General features: G+C 36.8%; 1 protein-coding gene across 1 annotated transcript in view; it reads right to left on the reverse strand.

The window, feature by feature from the left end:
* The window catches only part of Stacl (SH3 and cysteine-rich domain-containing protein), a 426872-nt gene that overhangs the window by 387494 nt on the left and 20731 nt on the right, over positions 1-18647 (reverse strand). The window contains exon 4 of the mRNA XM_081741694.1: positions 2772-2936. Coding sequence (XP_081597820.1) covers positions 2772-2936 — 165 coding nt within the window. The remainder of the gene's footprint in view (positions 1-2771; positions 2937-18647) is intronic.

Genomic DNA, 18647 nt, shown 5'->3' on the forward strand with positions numbered 1-18647 from the left:
TACTTTATACTTCAGTATCAGATTCATCTTAATAGGTGCCATGATTATTGTACAGTCAGCGACAAAAGTTCTTTCTGTTTGATGAAATAAGTTTCGTAAATAACTTCAGAATGAAAAGTTCAGTTTTTAGTAAATGAAACAGAATGTAAATTTCTGTACGTTCCAGCCATATCATTGTTGTAGGTTCTAGCATACCATTGTTATTCCCAAAATAAATTTTACCAAACGGCAAGAACTTTTGTTGCTGACTGTACAATAACTATAGATTTGCAAAGAAGTTTCCCTCCACTTTCAGGAAAACTACAGGGTGGTCCGGAAGTGGGCGTACCCCCCACTTAGTTTTAGTTTCAACAGTATAGTGTTAATTATGGTAGAATGTCTGTATACAGATCCACTATACACAATTGCCTTGAAGTCTCAACAGTCTTAAGAGTCATACACATTGGTATGATCCATGTCGTAAACAGCTGAATTCTGCGCCAAGTTCTCGCAGATGTTTTGCGGAGATACCCGGAGTCACGAGGGTGAAGCCGTGTTCTACAGCTACTCGTAATTCCTGCGTTGTGTGATATCGAGTGTTTCGTACTTCTTGCTTTATGAAATACCAGAGAGCATTGTCTGATGTCGTCAGATCGTGACTTTTTGAAGGCCAGGCAAAGGGAGCTGGTAAAGATGCACAACCTCTTCCAATCCAGCGGCCAGGAAACGTCTGATTCAGGTAATTGCGCATGTGAATCGCGAAGTGTGCTGATGCTCCATCTTGCTGTATCACAACAGTGTCTGATACCAGACAATTCCAAGCAATAATACCAAACAAATGTGGGTAAAACTTAAAACCGTTAGAAAACACCAATTAGGGGTACTCCCACTTCCGGACCACACTGTACACATGAGCTGTTACACTCATACATACCATTTTCTTCATTTGTTAGATATTTCTTCCTTTTAAAGTAATGATTGCTCATAAAAAGTTGTTAAGCTGACTATTTCATTTTAGTTTTTTTTTTTTTTTTTTTTGTTTATTCAAGTAACAAAATAAACAATCTAACCTAACCTAATCTGCTAGAGACTGGTAAATATGCGTACAGAGGATTGTAATTAGTTCGTTTTGGTTTTCATCATAAATGTTACAACTGTAATTTAGTTTTTCTGTTTAGGAAAATTTTATCGTCAAATTGTTCTTCATCAGATAAGGAATATACCAAGATATTTGCGCACGGATCATAGGAAAATTTCTGGGGTCGGCATATCAAAAACAATCGAAATTGAAGTGTGGTATGCGGAAAAGAAAGGAACTGTCTACGAGAGAAAAATTTGAGGAGGATCTGTACTGAAGACAATAATATTAGTATTATACCATAGCGTAATTGAACATAACTTTCTTACAAGGCTGTCTGTATTCTTTATTATAAATTAACGAGAAATGTAACAGTTTCGGAAGTATATCACTTCCTTCTTCAGACTACTATTTCAACTGAAATCATAGATAACATAACATAATTTGTTATCTCTACCAATTTTTATAAAAATATCTAAGCGTAATTGAGTTTTCTCATTTCAAATTGGCGCTAGAACAAGCTGAAGCTATTGGTTACAGGCTACCAGAGTAATCAGTGCCTTTAGTTCGTATAGTGTTCGTAGTTTGAGGGAAATTTCCCTAATCTAGTAAATTTAGCAAAAAGGGAAAAAGGGAATTTTTGATTTAAAAAAACAGGGAAATTCTCGTGCTGGCTGATTGACTAATATAACTGCTTAAATTTTTCTTTGCTTTTAAGAAATAAACCAATACAATAGCAATAATTTATGTGTTTGTGTATGTGTCTGTTCAAAGTAGCATGATTTGTACCCGTTGACGGCTGGGTGTATTTGTGTGTATTTAAAAGAAAACTGAAGGGAAAAGTAAATAAAAAGAAGCAAAAAGCAAACGTGGTTGGCACTTCCTTTTCTATAGCTAAATTAATCTTATGATATAATTTTTGTCACAGAAATTAGATACTCAACGAACCAGGGAAAATTTTATTTTAAAAAGGGAAAATTTTGTGTCAGTCGAGGGAAATTTTATTAAGGGAACCTACGAACATTGCTGTTCGTCCCGCCTCGTTGCGGGTGCCTTCATGTAAAATTACGCGGTCACATTGTTTAGGTCTACATTTGAATACGAACAAATAAGAGGAATGGCCGCAAATTTTCTTGGGCTTAGGGTAAGCCTACCAAACACTCAGATTCACTCGGACAGTCCTTTTTCTCTCTCTCTTTCTTGCTTTTTTTTTTTTTTTTTACCTAGTCCCGACTTTTCTTCAGCTGAAGTCGGGACGGGATAAAGTAACTATTTTTTTCTGAAACAGAAATTTTATTTTACACACAAATTGTTCTTTTTACTTACGAAACGGCTCATTGTTAAAAGTATAATTTAAATAATCAATTAAGAGACAACTATCGCTCTCACATATGGATATTCTGTCCAAAGCAATAATATTTTTCAATAGAAATACGATAACTACTCTGTAGTGCTATCAGCTGTCGCGCAGGAATTGACTTCATTCAGGATACTGATTTGCCGACACAAAGTTCAATCCGCTCCGCAAAGTTAAAGCCCTCTTCTTGTGGCCCAAATTTCACGCTAAAGTAGGCCTAAATTGCTCATAATTCTCACGTGTCCTTAACTTCTTATCATTCAGAAATAAGTCCCGATTTCACGACGCTCTGAAAATACAGTAGCCTTAGCCTAGGGGCGTAAAATATTTAAAAATGGAGCTAAATGTAGCACTTACCTGTAAGAGTTGTGGGAGTGTTTCCTGGTTGTATTCCTCTATCATGCCATTTGTAGCGTGCAACTGTTGAACATAAGCGTTGTGGGCGTCAAAATAGGATGCGAGGGTATTGTTATTCGGCGAAGACAAATACGACAGGTACGCGTTCTTGTAGTCCTGGCGGCACTGAAAATATACCAAAAACATCAGTTGTAAAAAATATAAGCTCTGATATTAGGCTACATATAAATAGATTAAGTACTATTATAAAGTCAGAAACGAATTTCAATACACCTCAAGTACTGTAAACTCTAATAGTATACTAGATATACAGTAATAGATTAAATACTAGACTAAGGTCAGAAACGAGACCAAGTAACCTCGAAACACTGTAGAGTTCCCTTGTGGCTACCGGTATATGGTTAATATATCTGCTTTCAGGGTGGATGATATTATATTAATGCCAGGAATGGAATCAGTTGGCTTCAAAACAGTGTAAAGAGGCAGTACTCGTGACAGTAGGCTAAATATAATGTATTAAACACTATACAACGCAAGGAACGACATCAAGTGGCCTCACAGTTAACTAAATTCTGGTAGTAGTCCAGATATAATAGATTAAATAAGCAACCCCGGGCAAAATATTACAGAGTGTGGGCATTGTAGGGCCCTTGTGGAAAGTGGCCTGGCATAAAAATGTTTGTAGATACTGCCAATATAAGTATTTTATATTATTTGTGACGGTTTGCAGCTGGTAAGACGTGTCTGCTGATATAGAATCGTTTCATTACATGTTGAACCATGGAATGAAGAAGAGATCTGACCGAGTGGCAAATGGGAGCCACTATCTTCGGGCGTGAACATAGGCATATCCTGGTTAAGGTAGCGCAGTTTGTTGGCATGTCCAAATCCACGGTCAATACTGCCATGCAGAGTGGAGAACCTCTTTCAGAAGCCAAATATATCGGAGCAACAGTGTCAGTTTCAGAAACCCATTTTGTTCGAGCACAACTGTAGACGTCTAGTAAGATTTGCGATGGTTCCAAACCCAGCAGAAACTGGTGCGGGAGTATAATGCAGGGTTCAGTCATTTAGTCTCTGAGCGAACCCAGCAACGAGAACTCCAGGCTGTAGGCATATTCAGTCGCGATACCAGGATATCCCCCATGCTAATAGCCAGAAGAAACATCGCCTGTCGCGGGGGAAAGTATAAAGCCACTGGACTAGGGACCACTGGTGACGCATCTCCTGGTCAGACTAATCCCAGTTCTACCGCTATTTGAATGATGGCCGCTCCAGGATATGCGGTGGGCCAGAGAAGCATACAAAGCTGAGTGTGTGCAAAGGAATCTACAGAAGAGTGGTAGTGTCATGTTGGGGGGTATATTTTGAGTGCTGGTGTGGGTCTCTTGGTAGAGTTGCCCAATCACATGAAGGTTGTGGATTACGTGTGTGTTCTAGATAATGAGATATAGCCATTTGTCCAGTTTCTGTGAGATGGTCACATCTCAAAGTCCAAGTACCAAGACAACAACTGCACCGTTCACCGAGCCAGGTTTGTGCGGAAATGGTTTACTGAACATGAGGTGAACATCCCACATTTCACCTGGCCCACGAATTAGCCTGATCTCAACGTTATAGAGAAAACTTCAGACATATTGAAACGGACCGCAAAACACGTGACATGTTGGAATAGGAGACATCAACATCCCCTCACATTGAACGTCATCTTCTCCCACATTGGCAGCATGCTGCAGAAAATAAAAGCTGTAATCCGCGCCTGTTATGCCTGATTGACAAGTAAAGTGTGTACTTCGTAATTTTTGGCCTGGGTGCTTATTATACAACGCATGAAACGACATCAGGTGGCTGAGAGTTAATTAAATTCTGATAGTAGGCCGGAAGGAATAGATTAAATATTAGCAATAATATCAGGAACAAAAATCAAGAGCTCTCCAAACACGCCAGAAAATTAGTTGAACTCTGATAGTAGGCTATAAGAAATAAATACTGACCAACGCTACAAAAGTAGGGTATACGGTAGTTCAATGGCAGCGGGAGGTCCCTGGTTCGATCTCACACCATGTGAGTTTGTGGTGAACAACATCGTGTCTGTATGTCACGTGATTCTGCTTTCTCTCACATTCTCATTTCACCAATCTTTCCACAATCCTTCACATTTCCACAATCATCCGTCTTCTTTCGCCTAAATCACATTATTGAGTGTCGCTAAACTAAAGTATTAATTCATTTTCAGTAGGCTAAAAGTAATAGATGAACCACTGTTCTAATATCACAACAAAATTCAGTGATCTTTGAATACTGTAAAGTATTAGCTAAACTTGTTGCAAAGTTTACAGCTCCTTGACCACAGTTTCCAACAGCAATCGTACTCGAGTAGCGTCATTTCAAAAACTGGTAGAGAGAGGGGGGAAAAAGATGCTCGGCCGAGATAAGAATTTCACGTTTATTTATTACTATATTGGTATACAATCGATTACAAAGTATGGACCTCTTAAACTCGGTAAAGAGTTAGTTTCCAAATGACGATCCTGTAGCACACGTTTATGCGTCAGCGTTACATTGAAGCTTGGCATTGACGATGAAGTATATCGTCTCCATCCTGTTTTAGTTAGTTAATTTGGAGTTTAGGGTTCCTTTCAACAACAGGGCTATTTGAGACATTGAGTTAGAGGTTAATGTAGAATCTGAACTACATGCTATCTCGCATCAAAAATTTAACCTGAGTTTCATGACCGAAAGTCGCGCACAAGGAAGGCACTGCAGAGCAGGCCGGTAGCCAGCCCAAAAATGTAGGGGGGCCCGGCCGAAGTTAGGGGGGGCCCGATCCAACCATATTATAGTTCATTTGTAAGTCTACTGTGAAAATTTTAGGGGGGCGGCGAAAATTTAGGGGGGCCCGGCCCCCCTACACCCCCTGGATACGGGCCTGCTGCAGAGCTGTGAGTATTTTCTGAAAACTACCCACAAAAGATAATTTGTTTGTCGTACTATAGTTGCTTCATATTTATAACTCTTGAATGTTTTTCAACTATTGATGAACAATATAACACACGAGGCAAATGGAATGCATTAAAATATGAAAGAAAAATAAAAATAAATAATGCCTCCAACATTATAATGAGCTGAAATAACTCTTCTATTCTGTTCTCTAAAAATCAATGCTGATTTGTTTTCTGGCAGTCACGTAATTGTTATTACTATCATCATTATTATTATTTCACTATGCACAGTAAGGAGTGCCATCGAATTTCGTATGTGTCACATATTCTGATGCGTTGAGTTCTGTTATGGTTATTTCACAACTGCTGGTTGGGACCCGGACGATCACATCTGCAGTAAAATGTGTATATATTAATACATTATACATTTGCTTTAAAAAATGGTTCAAAATCGTTTGAAAACTAAGAAATAAGTAATATCATATTACCAAAATCCAATAATTCGTTCCTTGTAACTACGGTAAAAGTTTACTGATACGAGACAAAAATGGAGAATTTCTCATTGTTAAACTGATCTTTGTTATTTTATTAATACAAAAGCGCTGTCACAATGACAAAGAAGAATGTTTTCTTTCTTTTTTGTAGGAATTTAACATAACTAATAATTGTTGCATCCAATCCTTCGGCCATCTGTACGCTATAGATTCAAATCATGTTTTACTTGTCCCAGGATGCATTCTTGAAGGCGGGTGATGAAATATTTTCAGTTTTCTCTTTCTCACCGAGCTTCTACCTGTACCACTGGTGTCTATCTCACTAAGGAGGGGGTGAACAATCCTTCGACCCCGATGGATCTGCCTATGATATGTCCTAATAACAGAAGTATGTTCATGTTCGATACCATCATTATCAATTTTAAATTCGGTACCATCACTATCAATTATCAATGTAGTTAAACAGAGGTGAATCTAGTCCGCGGCCCGGGGGGAAAGCCCCCCAGTTTTTTGAGTGACGAAAATAATTGAAGCTATTACTTATATATTTTTGAAATTTTATAGTAAATTTATGATGTACCTATCATATTCTGGGTTCTGGTTTTCCCCCTCCACCCTAGTGTTTACCTTCTAGATCCGCTTCTGCAGTTAAATTGTCTACAATATATTACTCTAAAAATACACAAACATTAATGCTCAAATCTACGTATGTTTACGTCTCTTGTCGTATTCTCAAAGAATAAAACTGAAACAATGCAATTTCTTAAGTTTCAGTTAAATAATGACAATAGTTCTAAGTCTGCAAATTGCCTCCACGCTAGAGGTATCTACTGGCATCAGGAAGGCAGGTAGCACAGGTACCAACACCTATTAGTTCGACTGTGTACTTTTAAAAATTAACGTTACCAACACCTATTAGCTTGACTGTGTACTTTTAAAAAATAACGTTACCAACTCCTATTAGCTCGACTGTGTACTTTTAAAAATTAACGTTACCAACACCTATTAGCTTGACTGTGTACTTTTAAAAATAACGTTACCAACTCCTATTAGCTCGACTGTGTACTTTTAAAAATTAACATTACCAACACCTATTAGTTCGACTGTGTACTTTTAAAAATTAACGTTACCAACACCTATTAGCTTGACTGTGTACTTTTAAAAAATAACGTTACCAACTCCTATTAGCTCGACTGTGTACTTTTAAAAATTAACGTTACCAACACCTATTAGCTCGACTGTGTACTTTTAAAAAATAACGTTACCAACTCCTATTAGCTCGACTGTGTACTTTTAAAAAATAACGTTACCAACACCTATTAGCTTGACTGTGTACTTTTAAAAAATAACGTTACCAACACCTATTAGTTCGACTGTGTACTTTTAAAAATTAACGTTACCAACACCTATTAGCTTGACTGTGTACTTTTAAAAAATAACGTTACCAACTCCTATTAGCTCGACTGTATACTTTTAAAAATTAATTTACCAACTTCTATTAGCTCGACTGTTTACTTTTAAAAATTAACGTTACCAACACCTATTAGCTTGATTGTGTACTTTTAAAAATTAACGTTACTCTCAGACTAAAATGTTTTGGTATTATAAATAGGGACACATAAAATCTAAAGAATTACTTGTTGGATCACTATTAATTTTGGATAGGCTGTACAGGGTGAAGAGTTCGAAACCAAATTCGTTGATGGAGGCGATCCATCCACTGCAAGTGATAGAAATGAACCCTTTTCAGTTTTAGCGTCTACCACTACAGAGTAGTAGTTTCCAACCTTTTTTGATTGGCGACACACATTATTCAACGTCTACGATATCACGATACTTGATTATTTAAAAACAATTATAATAATGTAAAATATAATACAGTACAACCCCTCAAATCCGAACTAATTGGGGCTGAAGCCTGTTCGGATTTCGGGGGGTTCGGATTACCCGGGAAATAATATTACGTACTTATTTTGTCACTGAATTTGCGGTAAAACAACGACTGAGGTTAGACAGGGTGGCCCAGTGGTCGAAAGGGCAGTGACCTTCAGTGGCGGGTGTACACTCATATCCAAAATGATTGTGGCATATCTATAACTGTCTTCTTGTAAGAATATATTTAGATAATGATTTTGAATAAGCATTAAGTCTAAAAATGTTAAAACCTTAAAAAAACTAAATTTGTGTGATTAAATCTATTTTTTTTTCATTTTCCAGCTGTAGTTATTTTTTTGTCTCCTGAGAACGTGTTCGGATGTGCCGGGTTTTCGGATTTCCGGGGTTCGGATTTGAGGGGTTGTACTGTAGTGTAAGTCTATAAATGTTTCTGAAGTAGTGACTCTATATAGCAGTGAATACTATCGCAGCCACTGGAGGCTTGACTGGTAAAGTCTGTCTCAAAATTTATTTTAAGTAATTATTAAATAAAAAAAAATATTGTATTTTCTAAGAACAAAAGGACATTCTCAGAATTCAAATTTTCAATAAAATCAATACGTAGTTATCTATCTAAAGAAATGAAATGAAATGAAATCTTTGAGTTTTACGTCCCACGATTATGCCGGTTAGGCTAAAGGAGACGGTGATGATGAGTAATGAATGAAATGGTGAAATAAAGAAAGTGTGAGGAAACGGGAGAACCCAGAGAAAACCCACGCACACGGTGTTTGTCCACCACAAAGTTCACTTGGCGGGGGCTGGGATCTAACCCAGGACCCCAAGCACCAGAGGTGAACCACTGAGCCACTGCGGCCCTCTATATAAAGAGTTATATGTATAACAAAGAAACACATATTTTACTTCCAATAAGAAAAATGCAATAGATGTCTAATTGTGGGTTGTATGTAGTAGTCATTACTGTAAAATTTACTATAATAAATATTTTACTCCCTCCTAATCTAAAACATAAAAAATATCTTTCTAACACAAGAAAAAAAAATGAAACGATATTTGCAACATAGGCGGCTGAAAATACGGTTTAACCCTCAAAAAATTCCTACAAAAGGTTTCTCAACGATTTTCTGTAGTATCAAATTTGTTGAATAACATATTAAAAGTTTACCAAAATTTGACTACCGGAAAGACCCAATTTTCAAAATGGCGTCCAAAATGATTGTTAACTCTTTTACAATCTTAGACTTTCATTCAAGTAGCTACTGGGTCATCACTATTTATCCTAGGATTATGGTTCGTGCATCATTCTCTTCGGAATAAAACAAGCTTTCGGGTGGTGCCATCCAAATGTGTGCACGACCAACGTGGAAAGGGAAATTGAGAATAATTTGAGAAATTTCCCTCTTAAAAATCCCTTTTCAAAAGTTTTGCGCCCTCTGAAGCGGCCCCGGGTAAGAATACACGACCCAAACCTTCCTAGAGAAGTACTATGAGATATAGGCTATGTACGTGCCAAATTACATTGTGAAATCTTTAGTAGTTACGACAGAATAAAAAATTTACCAATAGCCTACTCTTTGAATGTATCTAACCAAATATATAAGTAGACAATAAATAGGACAGAACATAAAAGTTTGTAACACAGTACAATTAATCCGGGTATTATCATTCGTAACTCATTATTTTTAGAATGAAGCAAGCTTTCCTATGGTATCATCACCATGCGTCCATGATACACGTGAAAAGGGAAATTGTGGATAATTCGAAAAAATTCCCCTAAAAATTCTCTTTTCAGAAGTTTTGCGTCTTCTGTAGCGGTCCCAGATAAAATACACTACCTTAATGTTTCTAGAAAATTACTATGATGAATAGACTATATGTGTGAGAAATTAAATTCTGAAGTCTTCAATAGTTACGAGAAAACAAAGCATTTACCAATATCCTACTCTGTGAATATACCTAACCGAACCAAAAGGAGGCAATAAATAGCACATCCTACAGTTTTCATCGTACAAAAGTTATTCTAGTGTCTACTCATAATTTTATGGACTTAACACACATCTGCTACACCGAAATTCTAAACAGTACTTTCTTTATTCTTATTTTTAGCAAAAATTAACAGAATTTTTATTTACAAACAATCATTGTAAGATTTTTTCTTCCCATACTATTTCATTCAAAATATTTTGTTTCCTCAGTTTTCATTCTATTGTTTTTGAAGTGTATTTTTTATAGTCTTAAAATACATTTGTTACATCTAAATGGTAATTGTCCTTAGTTTACACAAAATTAATATACGTTTTATTAAACATTAACGTATTTACGAATAGTCCTTGTTACATTCTTCATCCCAAACAGATTCATTGAAAATATTTTCACAGTTTTCTGTTTGGCAAGGTCTGCAAACAGATGTGCATGGTAGTCCATATCTCTTGCAACTGCACCGTTTTTTTAGGCAGGCAGTTGAACAATTACAGTGAAGCATATGAAGAAGACTCTCTGGTGCAACAGATGTATCTGTCATAACAGGTATATACTGATTGTGCCATAGTTTCCACCTCCAAACAACTGAATTCATACCACTGTCATTTCTGATCCAAACCTTGATTTGGTAATAAACTTTAAAGCTGTGGTATTTTGTAGAGGACTCAGTAGGAGGAAGGCACTCTGGAGTGATGAGTGACATGGAAGAAACAGTTTTTCTTTTACTGAAGAGTTGGTAGCGCAAAGAGGTCAGTACTTCTGCGTATAAACAAGATAGCCATTACCTTTACTCCTAACGATGCTACAAAAGATTTTGTTTGATGTGGCAGCAGGAACACATTTTCACAGTTCTGATTTTTTTTCACTGCTTATGAATCTTTGGAATACTCACTTCTTGCCTACACCAAATATGTGCGAAGTTGAATCACATCCTGTTTAACCATAATGAACAACAGTTGCGAATATACATTACCACCCAGAACACGTTTCATTTCATTGATGTCATATATCTTATGAAGTGTAGACTCGTCCGAACGAAACTATAGGCCTTTATTATCAAACTGAGCACAATAAAGAAGGAGGATGAGTAAATCTGTATCCTCCCCAATCAATGTTGTTGAATGTTACTCTGATGACTTGACAGATGCTTCGACGATGTCTACGTCTGCATCTTCTGATGCATTGATAACACTGCAGCCACTTTTCTGCAGTTCTTCTGCCACCATGAGAAAAGTTCCTGTTTGTTGCTAGTTGTGGCAGGAAAATCATCTTTTCCCCCCTAGAAACTCTGTTGCTTCATTGAAGCTGATAGTGAAATGGGTGATTTGGCCTCCTCGATGATGTGTATTATCCTTGATGGAAGGACCAGCTTCGTAAAAGTCAAAAATAACATTTTCTTTACCATTATGTTTTATGGTAAATTCTACGTATGAACGTGCAATGCCACCATAACTCTTGCTCTTTATCCAAGGCAGCCGATGAAAAAGTGAACTACCATCTAACACATAATGTTCAGTTGCTGAAACCGAATCCATAATAACTTGTTTAGATTGCTTAGTAATATACACCTCAATCGTATGAGCCAGTTGAGCTTTGTCACTTTTACGAAATTTATTTGGCGTCAAACATGGCTACTGCAAATGGACTGAGCTCATAGCTCAATACACGTTCTAAAGAAAGTTCTCAAGTTTTTGACAATCAAAAATCGTTGATAGAGAAGAGCAGGATCAATGGTTCTGTCTTTGTCAATTTTAATGCTGGACTCGTTGGCAAGGGTTTTTGGTTGGTCTTTTCTTTTAAATGATACATTAAAATTGGTTTTCCAATTGTATTTTGTACAATATTTTTCCTGATCATCTGTGAATTATGCATATTGACATCCTCTTTGGCAATTACACCCGTAACAATATTTCTCAAAGAAGATTCTGGTGAGAATGGCATAAAGGTTACAAGTTTTTCTTTAATCTTCTCCAAGTCTCAGTGATCTCTTTTCATCCTTGACAATGTTGTTTCTCGATTCTGATGACTGGTTGTGTATGTAAGACCATTGAATTTCTGCATGACATCGTGATATTGAGATGAGATAGGTGTGGACATTGTCCACAAAGCACGCATTTCTTCAGTCATGCCACTTCCGTAGATCAACCTGCCACCGCTCTTTAAGGATCTCATTAATGTCTGCTCGATTACTAGATCTGGACTAAGGCCTGCCCAGAACTGGTTACTGCGGCGAATCACATGGAATCCCTTGGCAAATGCGGTATATACATCAGGATGCGGCTCTGCAGTTGACTCATTTCTTGCACATACATATATGCAGATTTTAGGTAGTTATAGTGTCCAGCAGCAGCAAATATTGACAGACAGTCTAACACCGCTTGTAGGTGCATCATCCAGGACCCTGTGCGATCTGCTTTGACGAGTGATCGGGCAACCTGCAACATTTTCTGATAGTTTGCCCAAAGTAAACTTGTTTCTGACCTGTGGCCAAATTCTGTCTTTCTTGTGTCAATAATTTTCTTTATTTCGATCAGCGTATCCGACTTTATGTCACTTTCGATTGTAATCTGTTTCAATATCATTGATGAATATAGCGTTTCTGCTTCATTCACGTAAAGCTCTCTGTACTGGTTTCCCGGTCATCATACTTTATATTTTACCTACAAAATACCATTTAACAATCTTTACAGGAAATCAGGTATGAAAGAAAGGGTTCATCGTCATTATTTTCTAGATAAGATCGAACTTTGAAGAATGCTTGCTCTTAATCTTTGTTTTTGGGTCGGCCAGATCTACTGCGTTTCGCCTCTTAGTATTTATGGAACTGTAGCAGTATGCAAAGCTCAGAACGAAAATTACTGCTACAAGAGTGATGGTATACACAGCCAGTGGCGTGCAGGTAATGTCCATAATATTCTATTCTTCCTTTCACGATACTCACCCGTTCATCTAAACGACTATTACAACACTCAATAATACTGTTCACAATTACTTCTGTTTTCACATAACTAACACCAGCACTTCCTGGTGTGACTGTAATACCGCAGAAGAGACAATTTATTTGGCTGTTAGAAGGACCTTAAGATATCCTAGCACTTCTCTTTGGTGGTTTAAGTCTTTTTCGTTGTTTACTTTTAATGTCTTTTGTGTTGCTGTAGCGCTGTTTGCATTTTGAGTGTATTTTTTCTCCTGTTGAAATTAACAACTTATCTCTTCTTTCTGAACTTGCTTTGCTGACTCCTTCAGCTCCCTTCTGACGAAGTCGTACAATGTCTGAGCCACAACTTAAGTTTTCATGGCCAATAGGACAGATTTCTCGGGTTGCAAGGTTAGCATTCATACTGAAGTTTGAAAGGAACAAAATAAAACATTATTGTATTGTCATACTATGTCAATTAACCCAGTAAAGTAATAACAAATAACAAAGTAAAATAATGAGATATCGAAATGAAATTTAGCACACACATAGCATATACCGCATAGTAATTTTCTAGAAACATTAAGGTAGTGTAATCTTATCCAGGGGCGCTTCAAAGGGCGTGAAACTTTAGAAAAGGGAATTTTAGGGGGAATTTTTCCGAATTATCCACAATTTCCCTTTCCATGTGCATCATGGACGCATGGGAATGATACCATAGGAAAACTTGCTTCATTCTAAAAACAATAAGTCACGAATGATAATACCCAGATTAATAGTACTGTGTTACAAACTTTTATGTTCTGTCCTATTTATTGTCTACTTATATATTTGGTTAGATATATTCACAGAGTAGGATATTGGAAAATATTTTATTCTGTCGTAACTACTAAAGATTTCACAATGTAATTTGGCACGTACATAGTCTATATCTCATAGTACTTCCCTAGGAAGGTTTGGGCCATGTATTCTTACCTTGAGCAGCTTCAGAGGGTGCAAAACTTTAGAAAAGGGATTTTTAAGAGGGAAATTTCTCAAATTATTCTCAATTTCCCTTTCCACGTAGGCCATGCACACATTTGGATGGCACCACTTGAAAGCTTGTTTTATTCTGAAGAGAATGATGTACGAACCATAATCCTAGGATAAATAGTGATGATTCTGTATCTACTTGAATGAAAGCCTAAAATTGTAAAAGAGTTAATAACCATTTTGGACGCCATCTTGAAAATTGGGCCTTTCCCGTGGTCAAATTTTGGTAAACTTTTAATATGTTATTCAGCACATTTGATACTGCAAAAAACCGTTGAGAAACCTTTTGTAGGAATTTTTTGAGGGTTAGGTAGGTTTTTTTCATATCTGCAGCCGCCTAACACGTTACGTTCATGCGGTCTTTTTGACCGCGCGCGACTATTCGCGTTACTTCGGCAGCGCGACTTCCCGAGGGTTAAATGCTTCATGATTTTGAAATTCTGAAATTTCACGACACTTCCTATGGAATTACACTATACACTGGTTGGAAAGCATTACTATACTAGAGCAAGAAACGGTAATAAATAGCTAAAAACGGTTTCCAGCAATCGGTGAAGTTTCCGAAGAATATATTCCATTTCCACTAATTTCTCTACTAAAACCAGAAGTGGTAGATATCTAATATCATTTCCGGTTTCAATATTAATTGAGAAAATATCTCGTCATTAGTAAATCTTAAATGTAATAAAAATCAGTTCCCATGGCAACACTAAAATTTTTGAGAGGAAAATAGAAGGCGAGGGAAAATGCATTGTTGAGAAGAGAATGGAAGTGGCGTGTAATTCAAATCTGTACAGCACCTCCAGTTTTCCTTCTGAAGTAGATCATAGTTTTTGCGTGGGGAGTAATGGGCAAGGGGAAAATGTGCTGAATTGTTTAAATAACCAATTTTTTTTTATTGAAAATTGATTTAAAATACTCTGATTTTTATAGGGGGCCGCGGTGGCTCAGTGGTAGAGCGTTCACCTCTGGTGCTAGGGGTCTCGGGTTCAAACCCTGCTCCCGCCAAGTGACCTTGTGGTGGATAAACACCGTGTGCGTGGGTTTTCTCGGGGTTCTCCCGTTTCCTCCCACTTTCTTCATTCCACCATTTCATTCATTACTCATCATCACCGTCTCCTTTAGCCTAACCGGCATAACTGTAGGACGTAAAACTCAAAAATTTCATTTCTGATTTTTATAGAACATAATGTTTCTCTTTAAATATTAGCCTTCTTGAAACAAGTTATCTCTCGTCATTTATTCTTCACCATCCAGTAGTGCGTTAATGAAAAATACGACTAGAAATAATGAACATTCCTTTTTACCGATTTATCTAACGTTTTGTTCCCAAATTTTGCAAGTTCTTGCATTTTTCTGATACTTTTTTTTTTTTTGCTGATCATAATTCCGTAAGGACTCATTTCTATACCCAGGTTTATTACACTTTTTGCCTTATTTTGGTGTCAGGAACATGCGCACACCCAAAAATGTTTGTTGGGTCGGATCCAAGCTTTCGGAGGTTTAATGCTACAAGCTACTACATCTAGGTAATATTGAACGCATATTATTCTGAACCCGAAAAGACTGATGAAGTGTAAGGTAAAATTTTCATGTTACATCAATCATTTCCCTGTTAAACAAGTATGATTTTATTGAGAAAGTGTACAAATATATGTTGAATTAGAAAGTTTTGGGGGGTCCGCACCCGGTGAACCCCCCGTGGGTACGACCCTGGTCATCCGTGTATTGGAAAATTTCGTTTTTTAACGGAGTCTTGATTTTGATTCATCTTAAAAGAAGAAAATAGAGCTTTATTCTGAAGTAATTAAACTATATCGAGCACTAAATTTCTCCACTGCTACACCTATAAGAGATTCTAGATGGCCAGATGCCTTTTTGATGGGTAATGTGACGTAGAATATCGAGTTCTATTGATTTTATAGTCCGAAATCAGTCACCTCGTATTTCAGATTAACTTTTCAATTTCTCACTGTAAAAAATGGAAACGAAATCTTCAAGTTTTACGTCCCATGATTATGCCGGCTAGACTAAAGGAAACGGTGTTGATGAGAAATGAAGGAAATAGTGGAATGAAGAAGGTGGGAAGAAACGGGAGAACTCCGAGAAAACCCATACACACGGTGTTTGTCTACCACAAAGCTCACTTGACGCGAGATGGGACATTTCTCACTATAGATCAATGTCAAGTGCACTTACCGTTGAGCTACATGGAAGAATTAAAAACTATATCACACTTTTTCCTATTGCACTTTAATGTTCATCGTACGTTTAAGAATGAAAGTAATATATTTACATTTTATCTGGTTTTTGTGGCAGTTAAGGTCACATTATTTTTAAATTATGCAATGCATATTTTTTTAAAAAAATATGATTTCTCTCTCTGCCTTTGTTTCAACAGTAGCTGACCATCCGTTCTCATATTGCTAATATTTATTGTGGGAACTGTCCTTGTGTTTCGTTCCGGACAACAGGCTATCGATGTTGATACAATGATAGATGAGCATGAAACAATGCAGTAGAAAATGAAAAAAAAAAAAAAAAAATGCTTGACATTGCCAATAAATTAATAACATCAAAGACTGTAGTACGTTTGGCGTACATCTATGTTGTATAAAAGCAGACTATTCTCTCTTATATAACACTATAATATCAACATGTTCTAACGTTCAACTACGTTCTAAAATAGAGAACATTTTTTGTCTACAAAATGGTGCATTTAGGCCGGGCGGGGGAACTACGCCCCCAGTTTTTTGAATAACAAAAATAATTTAATCTATTATTTACATATTTTTGAAAGTTTATAGTACACTCATAATATACCTACCATAGTCTGGGGTCTGGCTGCCCTCCCCCCAGTTTTTATCTTATCTTCTACATCCGCCCCTGTGTCTACAGCAAACTTGTTGATGTTTTGGTAAAGCTAAATACATCAAGTAAAATTCAGTATTTACTTAATTTAATTGCAGGCTCGTAGCCAGAACTCTAAGACAGGAGGCGAAATAAGTTTTAGGGGAGCTAACTTGAGTTAACTTTATATTAATCCATTCATACCAAAACTCTACTGAAACTTTTAAGGTTGCTGTGCACCCCTGGCCACCTCCAATCTACGGGTCTGGATACTTGTACTTTCAGGAAAACAAATTTTGTAAGTATTTATCATATTAAATAAAATAAGCTCATATACAGTTGTTGAGATTACTGTGCGTAAATGAAAATGAGTAGTCAAGATTATGTTTATAACCGTAAGCATTCATTTTCGAAGTTTTGTACTGGGAAATCATAATTTTTTAAGACCCATTTAAACAAACTTAATATTTGGAGTAACTCGAGAACCTGGTTCATTCCTAATTATATCCGCAGTAGATTCTTATGGTTTCAGATCAGTGGCGCCGATTTCTGTGTAACTTTGGGAGGACCGCATGTATTTCATTGTATATTTATTTACGAAAAGATCCGAGCAAATAGTGTAGGCCTATATCCAGATGCTGAAGTGCTGAAGCAAACTTTGGGGATCCCGGGTTCCCTACACTCGATTCTCGAAAGATTGTTTCTCGTCAAGTCTCGAGTCCTGAGAACGTTTACGAAACTCACATTTTGCAAAGTTAACTCTGTATGCATAAAATTTATGCCTTGGATCTTTTAAAGAAAAATATCTAGTAGTTAACGCGTCACGAGATCCACGAAGGATATAATATGACAGTATATAAACCAGTTTTTGGAGTATCTTTAAATGATATGTTCGCACAATCACTTATTAATTTAGAGCATTTATAGAAATTGGATTGAAAACGTATACGTTTGTCAGATCCTTTTCACTGCATCGCTTTTACTAAAACCAAATAGGTAGAAGGTATACACATTTTATACAAAATGATATTCGATACACGATAAAATAGTTTTCAGTAAAGCAAGGTTTATTACTATGCAAGCACAGTTCGAAAGCTATGCTTCGACTACAGTTCCCAGTTATGGGTTGATCCTTTCCGGGACAAATATTTGACGCTAGACCTGTACATATTTGCTTATCTGTATAATCTAAAATAGACAATAAATCTAATATATATATATATATATATATATATATATATATATATATGATGTCAAATATACAGTACTGAAATGAAAAGATCAACAACAAAATTACATTATTGCCATTTGTGAGTTTACCTAGGTATTCTCCTCAAAAGAAATTAATATATACACTACATACATACATACACACACTTAACGTTGAACGTGTTGATTTACCACGGTATGCGTAATGTTGGTGTTCAAAGTATGCACCGCCTCGCTGTAGACAGTGTTCACACAGACTCTCAAACATATTCTGAAACAAAGGTTGCTGCAGACCTCTGCAAAAGATGATTTGCTCATGTAATGCAGGCACAGTTCTTGCTAGACCTTCACAGTTGAACACATTCTGCTTTAACATTTCCCACAAGTAGGCATCAAGTGGTGTAAGATCGGAAGAATGGCACGGGTATGGGAAGTCAGTACCACGTGAAATGATTAGTCTTGGAAAGTTTTCCTGTAGCATGGCTAGAGATTCTCGAGCGGTATGGCTGGTCCCCCCGTCCTGTTGATACCACTCTCTATTTACCTGAATGTTCCT

Source organism: Thermobia domestica, chromosome 16 (assembly GCF_964235325.1).
Source record: "Thermobia domestica chromosome 16, izTheDome1.hap1.1, whole genome shotgun sequence".
Taxonomy (NCBI): Eukaryota; Metazoa; Arthropoda; class Insecta; order Zygentoma; family Lepismatidae; genus Thermobia; species Thermobia domestica.